Consider the following 11,182-nt stretch of genomic DNA (forward strand, 5'->3'; position numbering starts at 1 on the left):
TCTAGGAAGGGCCTTTTGGGGGACCCTGTCACAGCAGCCAATCCCCTGGTGCTCTGATAACTGGGCCGGTTCCAGTGGGATTGTGCAAATGCAAACCTGGTATTCCTCTATGAGTCCAAACCCCGTGTTGCACTTTGCACTCTGATTGCTGTGACCTCATCCCGGTCCCTCAGCAGCGTTTAAAGTTCGGGGCAGCAGGGTGCTCACCTCCTCCCACGCACGCAGCTCGCTCCCACTGCTCCCTGCCCACACATCGGCGTGCACGAGGGCGCGGGGCCTGCGTCCGGGCTGCAGGATGCGGCTGCTCCTGGAGGCGGCGGTTCTGTGCCTGATCCTGTGCCTGGGCCACAGCACCGAGGAAACCACGCAGGAGAACACCGCCCAAACCTCCTACACAGAGTCCTACTTTCCGGAGTGGGGCATTGGGGCCATCCGGGACAGCTTTGAGACGGTTAACAGCTACTTTGACTCCTTCTTGGAACTGCTCGGGGGGAAAAATGGCATTTGCCAATACAGGTGTCGATACGGTAAGTGAGGGGTGTCCCACACTGGGGACACGGGGCAGAGCACTGTGTCTGGGGCTGGGGGCAGCTTCAATTGCTGCAATAGGCACTGTCTGTCTGTTCTGCACAGGAGCCGCCGGGGTGGGCAGCAAGGCCATCAGCAAAGTCGGCCTGTCTACACACTGCACACACTGCTCTATGCCAGTGACAGATACATTCTACTACTTTCCTAATCTGATGCTGATGGAGCCCTCAGAGACACGCTGCTACCCCATGTCCCCGCACAGCCCTTCTCTCCCTGCTCCTGCGTTCCCTGACACCCACAGCTCTCCTTCCCTGAGACCACAGCCTCTTGCACCCGTAACCAAACCCCTGCCCTGCTCAGCACAGATGGGTCACTGCATGAGTCATGGCTGTGCTGCTGGTTCCAGCACAGGGAACCCTCACCTCCTCATCCCTCTTAATGAGAGCAGCCTGCTCAGTGCCAGGGACAATAGAACAAGAGGAGAGGATGTAAGAAGAGTATGCAAGCAGCCTGGCTGCCAGCTACCAGGCCTGCTAGGGAGGAAGAGCAGCCCTGAGGAGAAGGGGTTGGTGGAGCCAATGGTAGCCGTAATCTCAGCAACCTTCGGAGTGGGTTATTCAGCAGCTGCAGGTTGGCTAATAGCAAGGGTTGGAGGAGGGGAGATAACAGGAAAGTAAATGGAACCCATGTCACCATGGAGGAACTTTAGTACTCAAGGCGGAATGAGGCAGTGCTGCTCGCCTTGGACTTTGAGAGATTTACTAAAAAGGAAGAGTTTGATTTGTAGTGGGGGCAGTCAAAGAAGGCGGCAGATCAGGGACAACAAGGCAGCCTGGAAGCGCGCAGGTGACAGAGCAACGGGGCTGTGGCACACCCCTGGTGTGGACACAGAGCAGTGGATGGGCCCAGGCAGCAGTAGCCATCAGCAGGATACCAACCAGCTTCATAGAATCATTCAGGTCGGAAGAGCCCTCTCAACTCACTCAGCACACCCCCACCTGCCCACGTTCCTCAGTGCCTCATTTCTGTGGCTCTGGAACACCTCCAGGAATGGTGACCCCACCAGCCCCCTCAGCACCCTGTTTCAATGCACTTCCACTCTATGGGATAAGTTTTTCTTAACATCCAACCTGCTGTTTGGGAACAGCAGGAACTGCGTCCTCCTGCCAGCTTCCCATATGTGTCCTGGGAGAGAGCCCAGCCCTCTGTCACCTGCCCATCCAGCAATACCCACCAGGTACTTTCCTCCCAGTTTCATCCCACATCCCTGGTGACTGCCTGAGCAAGATGCCTGTGAGCACTGAGGTGTTTTCATCCCTTCTTGCCTTGAGCATTCCAGTTTACAGACATGGACTCTATGCTTTGGAGAGATCCTCCCAGCTCAGTTTCTGTCCACACACATCCCACTTCTTCTAGGAAGTGGGCTGCACACTGTGTCTCCCTGGGCTGTGTGGACCTATCTGCAGTGTTCCTCAGCTGGATGGAAACATCTCCTGAGCCCACAGTGGGGAAGACATTGGGAGAAATACAGATGCTATAGTGTGCTGAGGCCACGGAAGGGAAGATGGGTGATGAAGCTCGATTCAGAGAGGCTCATGACTCACCATTGTTCCAGAGAAGTCATTGCTCTCAGGCCATGGCTTTCCCCTGTCCTGGCTCCACTGCCCCGCTCCTGTGCAAAGGCCTGCCCATTCCTCTGGAACATCCTGCTTCATATCAGAGAAATGCTTTACCTTGAAAGGAAAACAACAAGTACTTCTTTGGCACTGTTTTTTGTCCTCTCCTGAACAAGTATTAAGCACTGGCAGAAGCAGCAATTCTCAAACACTTCTCACATACTTCCACAGGTCCTTCTGGCCCCCCCAGAACTACTTGCCTGTGCTGGACTCTAGCTCATGTAGTTGGAGGGGATGCAGGGAGGATCCCAAACCAGTGAGACTAAATGCCTGTGCCCTGAAGAATGAATGCCAGCCATCTGTATTGCCTTGCTGCTGAATCAGGGCCTGATTGCTCTCTCTCCAGCCAAGGAATAAAATTGGTGCATTCCACTCTTTCATTTCAGACAAGGGATACTGATAATTGCTTATTTTGCCACGATAAAGGTCAGGACTCACCTGTAATTGACACATCCATCTTCAGCCGAGCACAAAGAACTGGCTGTTCTGGCTGCTAGATTGGATTTATCAGCACCTGGTGAGGTGAGAAAACAGACAACATGACAGATTACTCCCTTAAATCAGGAAATTTTGTTTATACAAGTATTTGCTGGAAAATATCTCCCCCTTACTATGAAACCTCTGTAAGCATCTTGGGGGGAACAGCGTCCTGAACAGGGATTAAATCCCTGAATAACTTCTCCCAGCTGTCTAGGCAGGCAGGACTTGGAGGGTCACAGTGTGGGACCCCAGGACCATCTGTTCACCCAGAAATGTATTGCCTTCCCCTGCCCCACTGTACCAGCACTGCAGTGCCTGAGACCTCCTGCATGGGCCAGAGATCTCCTCTAGCCAGCTGGCTGTTCTCCAGTCCCTTGGTACAGCTACGGCAGCCTGGAGATACTAAAATGCATCAGGGAAACTCACTTCCCATTAGCAGCTCGACCTCAGTTCTCTATGATGCCAATGTGACTGTGCCCTGAAATATTACTCTACAGAAGAAGCTTTCTCAGCAGGGCTGTGTGGCAAGTGATGAAACCCAGCTGGCAGGACTTACCTCATCCCCTCCCCATCACAGACGTGCCCATAGGACAGGCAAGCAGTAAGCGATATCAATCACAGAGTTGCTATGTGTAGAATGAGGATTACTTGTAAATGGTGCCTTGCTTTTGTTTTTGTTTTCCTGAGCTACAAAACAAGCTGTGGGAGAGAGGTTAAGCGTGGTGTCTTGGACTTTATCTAGCTGAGAAGGAGTTCAGAAAGGTGCACTTGACAAATGATTAAGCTCAATTTGTCAGAGAGGAGGAGGTGGCTTTCCTACATGGGCTCATCTTGAGCACTTTTGTTGATTCCGCAGTACTCACCAGATATTTTTTCACTTCAGCCACCTGTGTAAGACATCACAATAGCTGTAGCTTAAGCTTATTGAAGATTTTCTCTGGAAACAGTTACTTCCATATCCAAAAATAGCCCCACTCCTGCTCTGCCTTCTTACCCCATAACTGACAACGTGCTGCAAGATCATAACTTACTGCCAATATTACAAGCAAGTCATTAAAATTTGTTCTCAGCCTGCAAAATCCACCTTGAACTGTGAACTTGCCTCTGCTTCCTTCCTCAGCTAGGGTTGAACTCTGAGTCCCAGCTCTTGGTCCCTTCCAAAACTGTACTTGCGCTGTGAAATGCATCCAGGGAGCAGTCCTCCTCTCACTGTATTGCCTGTGAGTTTTGGGTTATAAGATTCAGCCGATCTATAGACACAATCCCTTCTCTCTATAGCATAACCATCAAAATGCCAGCATATCTCAATGGACTTAAATTATGTATTGGTGCAAAGGCAATCTTGTAATGGCAATGCGCTGTGACCAACTGATTGGTGTTCTTTCACTACTCTTAATTCAGTTCTACCTGCTCAGAACAACAATGCTTTCTGCACTAGAAAACCATTTGGAGCAGGAACCAGATCTGGCCTATTTGAAGGGGGCAAAAAGGAGAGACAATAGCACTGAGAAATACCTCCCCACACAAATGCCACTGCCTGCTGAGAAAGTCAGCAGGAGAGCTTTATCTCAGCCTGCAGACAGTTAAATCCCTGAAGCCTACTGCATTTGTGTAGGGCTGGAGAAAGCTGCCTATTGACATCCCACAGCCAGACAGTCTTTTGGTTTGCTATTTGTTGCAAGCCTGTTGTTTAAACAAAACCACTCAGGCAGTTTTTAATTTAGAAGGTGCTGGGAGTGTTCCCACATATGACCTTCTAAGGGATTCTGCTGTGAGGCCTTTCCAAACACACAACAGACTTACAGCTGTATTGATGGCAGGTAATTCAGGTACCCTGGAAGAAAAACAAGGGAAAAGTATCTGAAATGGTTATCAGTGCTGACAAGAAGAAACAGAGCTTAAAAGAGCAGCACATCACCAAACACAGGGCCCAAGATCAGCCAGGAATGGCTCTGCATTGATCCGTAGCTCCCTCACCCCGAGCACACTGGGGATGGAGAGGAGTTTTCTGGAGGAATTAAGAATGCAGCTGGATAGCCCCAGCTGCAGCACGGAGGTTTTGCTCAGCAAAACCCCACGCTGTGAAGAGGGACTCACCCATGGCTAAGAGCTGGGGAGAGTCCCAGAGCTCTTTGGTACAGCCCTTGGGAAGATCAGTGTTCTTCATGTTTTTCCTTTCTTCCTCAGGGAAGGCTCCGATGCCACGACCTCACTACAAGCCCCAAGAACCAAATGGCTGCAGCTCCTATTTTCTGGGGCTCAAGGTACCCCAAAGTGTATGTGCTGTTCCTAACTAATGAAATTCTCTACTCACAGCTAACCATCTCTAAGCCGCTAATGATGTGGGGGAGGGACAATGCTTAGCTGTGCTGCGTGCTGCCAGTGCGATGCTTCTCCTCCCAGCTCTGGAGAAGGGAGTACCAGTGGGTTGTGCTGGGGATGAGCTGTCTGCCAGGACTGCCAGGAGACACGGCTGGCTGCTGACAGCAGGCAAGGAGGAGTCAGCCTAAGCATGGCCCCATTTATTGTCAGTCAGGAAAGCATTAAACCTCAGCTGCTAATGGAAGACAAGCAGGAATCACGTAGGCAGAAGTTAGGCTTATGAAGGCCTGACCTGTTGCTTTGTAGGTACTGAAAGATTCCTGTGCAGATTAGCACTACAAGAAGAAAAGGGCTGGCCAAGCAGAACATCAGTGTGGGGAAAAAAAAAAAAAAAGTTATATCATCAGTTCTCTGCCTTTAGGACAGAAAACACCCAACACTGGGCAGCTCAGGGCCTATGCTAATTGAGCATTAACATAATGCACAAACAGCAATGCCTGAATGTATTATCCTCGCCTGGCCCTTTGTCCCTCCCATGCTTTTTGCCTCTCTTGAGCACTGAAATAAAACTGTAGGCGTTAATACTGTACCTTTTCACCACTTTAAAGGCAATTAATGAAATAATATTGGAATCACCAGGAAAAGCTCTCCCAGGAGGCTCTTAGAGCAGGAATTACTATGCAGCCAGTGCATTACTGCTGCCTATGAAGAAGCAATTAGACAGATTCCTGCTTTGAAAAACCCTCCCTTTAAAGCCCATTTTTCATGTTAGATTAGTTCCTTAAACCACATTTCATTGCAAACCTTGTGGGCATTTCTGCGGTGCCACCTCCTTATGCAGGCAATCATGAGCACTGAATGCAATGAAGAAAAAGCACATCTCCTAAATAAATACTGCATGAGGAAGGCTGAAAAGAGGAAGAATTTCTAACTAGCTAATGAGTCCCATCCCTCTAGGAGACAGACTTGCCCCACCAACCCACAGTTATTAGCTAAGCTGCAGGTTCCCTCCAAGCAAGCTGTGTTTGTCCTTGGTCCCATAAACACATCTGTAAGAAGCAAGGCATTGATAACCCTTTTAGATGATTTACTAGGCCAAGAAGCAGGCTGTGCAAAAACAAAGAAAGAGAAATGGAGACTCTGCCATACCTCTGGTTTGGGGGCTCTGAGCCAGTCGGGCACTGTAAATTCTCAGCCACTTGTGGCTGTGCGATTTCGAGGCCAGGAAGCAGCCAAGAGATGCTCCTTTTCTTTCATTTCCCAGCTAGATTTGGGTATCCCTGCCATGACCAAGTGCTGCAACCAGCTGGACATTTGTTATGACACCTGTGGAGCCAACAAATACCGCTGCGATGCCAAGTTCCGCTGGTGCCTCCATTCCATCTGCTCTGATCTCAAGCGCAGCCTTGGCTTTGTCTCCAAGGTGGAAGGTAGGCTCCCCAGCTCACATCCCCCAAGTAGGGAACAAGTGGTGGCAGGGAAGGGAGGGTGTGCACAGGGAGACACCTCTTTGCCAAACGAAGCAGAAACCTGCAGAAGGGAGCAGGGTGTCTGCCCAGTAGTGCTAAAGATGGGTCAGTGCTGAGGGAGAATACACGCTCCTGCCCCAGGGATGGACATCTGAAGTTATTTAACATGGGGACATGCTAGGAAAGATGTGTGGAAAGGAGAAAAAGGAAACCAAAACCCCTAGAAGCAATTCTTTTAATCCTTGGATGCCCTCCCTGAGAGTTCAGATGCCTTCATGGAAGATCAAAAAGTCTTCCAGAGCCTGCGAGCCACATGCTCAAACCTGTACATGGCCAAGGGCCAATGAGTTGGAGAACCAGGGACTGGGCTCTGGTTCACAGATAAGAGATGACAATGGCACTACAGATAGCACCACTGAGCCACAACCTTAAAAGATCTTATAATCTGTTGATCTGACAAGGGCTGTTTTAGAGGAAAGAAAGGGGCTGGCAGTCAGGCACACTGTTGCAGTCACAGCATGCTGGCACTGCACCTTCCAAACACCGGCAAAGATTAGTTCATAGTGGTTATGAACAGTTGTAAGGAGAGGCAGCTGGGAGAAACAGTGCTGCCAATGTCTAGTGGGAAATCTGCTGGGTACACAGCACTGGTTGCAGTGCTGCAAGTGATCCACCAAGCAGAAAAGCCTGAGAGACGTGGCTGGCAGGGAGGGAAGTTGGTGCCACATCAGGAGGAGAAGAGTCCCCACTTTTTTGCTGAAGGTAACTTCTGGATTTGTACAAATACAATACCCAGAGAGAAACAGTCCATGTTCCCAACTGCAATACCACAGGACTCAGCGCAGGGCTCAGCCTGCCAATGCCCTACAGAGCCAGCTCCTGACTGCCTAATCTCTTCCACCCCCACAGCCTGTGAGTCCGTCGCAGACACCGTGTTCAATGCTGTCTGGACCCTGGGCTGCCGGCCCTTCATGAACAGCCAGCGGAGCGCCTGCATTTGCAGCGAGGAAGAGCGAGACGAGCTATGAAGCAGAGCAGACCCCCTGGCCTTCACGAGCTGCTGCCAATGCTCCCTCTCGCACACGGCGCTTCTTCTCAGTGACTTCCAGCAGCCCTCTGGCCAAGCATGGCACACAGGGACCTTGGCCAAGCAACACACATTGGCTGCAGCTTTGGAGCAGAAGGCAGCAAAAGGGGAGGCAGCCTGTGCAAGTAGGGCAGAAATGCCTGCTGTCCTCCGCAGCTGCAGTTACACTGCCCTATCCCTTTCCAGCTCTATCAGAATGATCTGATGCCAATTTTCTCTGCAGACTGATCTGGAAAGGCAAGCAGGACTCAGTGCTGGTTATAAACAAGGGGCTTTACTTGTTTGTTTGCCACTCTGCTAGTATCCCCTGCCCCTTAACTTTCTCATATGCAGTGTGAAGCATTAGGCCTCTGCAGCCTCTGACAATCTCAGCCTGTGGCCACACTGTTTATGTTCTTCCATCTCTGGAGACTGAAGGGGAGGAGTGATTTGCTCTCAGTGTGATGCTCACATGCACCCCTCACATTTTCTATTCTATCATTACACACTCTGACTACTCTGCTAATTTAATACTTGATGAAACAATGTAAAACACCCAGGGGTTTGGCAACATGAGAAGGACTCGGCGTGTTTGTGATACTGGTGTGTTTCATACCTGGGCAGAAGAGGACCAAAGCCCATCTCAGATGTGCAGAGCACTAATCCACAGCTACTCTTACACACCTACAGCACTCTTACACATTCTCAGGAGAGGAAGCTGCATTTTTTTTTTCAGTGACTCCCAGACTGTATCTGTTTAATTATTTTCTTCCTGTATCTTCTAGCAAGCTTTTCTTTCTGGATCCCTGTTAACACTAAATGGCTGAGTACCCATCTCCATCTTTCACACAAAGGACACACAAGGCTCACAGTTGCCTTGGATGAGATTTTCCAAAGCCCGGAGGCTTATCTGTTAGATGGCAGGGCTTACTTGGATCTTATCTTGGTGGGTGCAGAGACGCTGCCAGCTGAGAGCAATCAGTCGTCTCAGAAGGCATTCTTTAAAACATGGTTAATACTTCCATCTGCTATTGGGAGCTTTTATTATGTTTAAAATGAGAATTTAAGATGGTATGCAGAATTTCATCAGCATGTAACATTTGCAGACATTTTTCAACTGTTTTTCTTGCTGAAAGGAAGTTGCTATTGGGTGTGCATGCCACGACATGAAAATTCTTCAGTTTCCTGCAAACATATTTATGGCTATGTTCTTCCAGCTGTCACAGGAAAGTTAAGGCTACAGAAGGTACAACAAGAATAACAAGAATAGAAAGTCCGTTTTCATTACCTTTCTTCTAGTTTGTGTTTAAATGGGTGTGTGGAGCTATAAATTATTTAAGCCCTGTATTCCTATTCTTGCTAGTCATCTTTGCTTTATAGTGAACAGCAATGAGAATCATCTAGTCCCAAATAGCCTGCAACAACAAGAGCCGTCCAAGGTACAAAAACAGGGAATTGGAAGTGATAGTATAAGGTGCACTGAGATGTCTTCCATAGAGGAGGACCTTCATTCATAGTTGCAATGTCAATTGCAATGACATCCTTTCCTGGCTGTGCTAATGCCAGTGGAGAGTGAATACTGCACTGCCAAGTTTCACTGCAGCATATGTCTATCAGAGCACGAGGCTGGACACGCTCATATGCCATCTAAGAAACACATTCCTTTGGCTAGGGATGGGAAGGAAACATTTCTCATTCCGAACACTTCCCAAATGTTGCATTTCATTGGTGAAATCATGCCTGTTGCCAGTTCTAAATGTTAGCACACTCTTATGATTAAATGACACAATTTAAATAATATGTCTTGTCAAACTCAGTAACCCGATAACAGATTAAAGCCAGGGCAAGCAACTGATAACAGACAATGACATACAGTGGAGGATTCCAAGGGTTCTGAACAAAATCTCTGTCCACAGACCGACACTTCAGAGACACCGCTAACATCAATAATTCTTCCATGCTTTCAAACTACCATTCATAACAAAACAACTCAAACTGCTGCTGGTGGGGCAGCTATTGAAGAAGCACATTTTTCACTACAAAAATAAGCTGTGGGAATATGAAAAAAAGCCACGAGCAGCTCAACAGGAAAACTCAAAACTTCAAGTGGTGGCAGTGACTCAGGGATAGAAATGGTGCATGAAGTATAGTAAAATGTCTGCAGCTGAACAAATAATGGCTTCCCCTCCATGCCGTTCCTGCTCCTCAGCAGTGTGCAGCCATTGGAACATGGGACTCCGCAGCTCAGTTCCCAAAGCTTGGGTCATCTTTGTTTCTGCTCTGAACAGGACAAAGATAGTGTGCTTACCTGGAGGCTTCTTGTTGGCTTCGCGCTTTGGCAGGATGACTTCAGCTCCTACTGATGTTTGAGCTGGCTGGTCAGCGTGCTCACTTCCAGCAGCAGTGCCTCAAACAGCAATCTCTGCATCTCCACAATGGACACAAACATGGACTGGAATGGCAGGTGGCTCCTCCTGAACATCTACCATTCTGATTTTCATTTCATATGAGAATGCAGCGACATCAGCCAGAACGTCAGCCCCATGTGGCAGGCAGCACTGACACTGCTTGGACTTGGAACCACACTCAGCAGTGCCCTGGGGCCCTCAGGAGCACCAGTGTGGTGCCTTCCACACGCTCAGTGCCTGCTTTTGCAGTGTGGTTGTTCCTGCTCCGTGGTGTGGGTGATTAAATTAAATAGAAGAACAAATCCCGTGGCTCTTATGCAAGTCTGGCCTTTGATTTCACAACCAAGATGTAAAGCTGACAAAGAAGACAGATGGAAACAGAAGGTAAACCAGGGAGAGAGAAGACTTTGAGAAATGGTTTAGTTCTCTGCCTAGAAGCCATTCCCTCTCTGTTGGAGTAGAGATGGCTCAGGGCAGTGGCAGATAGCAGAACCACTACCCTGCTTGCAGGACAAACCAGACACTGTGCCATTCACATGGCCATGCAGAGCAGTTTTTCCTCCTTACGGCTCCTCCAAATGATTTAACAAAAAGCTGTGGAGCAGAAAGGCTGCTTTGTATTAATTTGTCAGGAAGAACCTGACAAATAATGTGAACCATAACTAAAGCAAGCAGAGAAACTAATCTCCCCTTCCCACCACTCCCCACATCCATCTCACATTAACAAAAACACCCATTGCTTCTCCAGAATGCACCAGCTAATTAATTTCATTTCCCAGCTCTTGTTTTATCAAAATAAGAACATGCAACAGGGGCTGCCTGAGCAAAGAAGTGACAGCAGGAAATTGCCACTGTGGTAATGCAGAAGTGAATCAGCAGAACCAGGAGAGCATAGTGATGCAAGAAGGGGGCTTTTTCATTTCTTTTTCATTACATATGGTTAGATAACATGAAAAATGTCCTTCCACTTCCACTTACTTTCCCAGGAAAATTTTCATTTGTTCTGCCTAGCACGGATGCACACACACATATATCCCCAAAGCAGAAAAGCAGCCATGAAGCCATTTAGAAAAATCACAAAACTCTCAGTCCATCAAACACCCACTCATCACTGAAATGTCAGTCACCAGAACAAATAAATCTGAGGAATGGAATATTGCTGGGGTGATTTGTGACTCCCTTCTAAATGGTCTCTTCACAAAGTCTCACCCTCCATTTCAGAGCAGCAACAAA

General features: G+C 48.6%; 1 protein-coding gene and 1 long non-coding RNA gene across 3 annotated transcripts; one reads left to right on the top strand and one right to left on the bottom strand.

Moving 5' to 3' along the window:
- Window positions 1–213: 213 nt before the first annotated feature.
- On the top strand, window positions 214–9,339 carry PLA2G12B (phospholipase A2 group XIIB). 2 transcript variants are annotated; one of them, XM_042818339.1, is made up of 4 exons: window positions 214–527; window positions 4,872–4,948; window positions 6,271–6,436; window positions 7,385–9,339. In XM_042818339.1, exons 1-4 carry the CDS (start codon window positions 296–298, stop codon window positions 7,501–7,503), a joined length of 594 nt encoding a protein of 197 aa, XP_042674273.1. In that variant the 5' UTR covers window positions 214–295; the 3' UTR covers window positions 7,504–9,339. The 2 variants fall into 2 exon arrangements, with proteins under 2 accessions (XP_042674273.1, XP_042674272.1); XM_042818338.1 differs by having other exon boundaries at window positions 215–527; window positions 4,872–4,960.
- On the bottom strand, window positions 2,083–3,390 carry LOC122160102. The gene is made up of 3 exons (XR_006168737.1): window positions 3,241–3,390; window positions 2,643–2,718; window positions 2,083–2,261 (listed from the first exon to the last, which is right to left on the bottom strand). It is a non-coding gene; the product is annotated as an uncharacterized LOC122160102 (long non-coding RNA).
- Window positions 9,340–11,182: the final 1,843 nt, after the last annotated feature.

This window comes from Centrocercus urophasianus, unplaced genomic scaffold (genome assembly GCF_019232065.1).
Source record: "Centrocercus urophasianus isolate 14NV4802_14NV808 unplaced genomic scaffold, USGS_Curo_1.0 seq_17, whole genome shotgun sequence".
Taxonomy (NCBI): domain Eukaryota; kingdom Metazoa; phylum Chordata; class Aves; order Galliformes; family Phasianidae; genus Centrocercus; species Centrocercus urophasianus.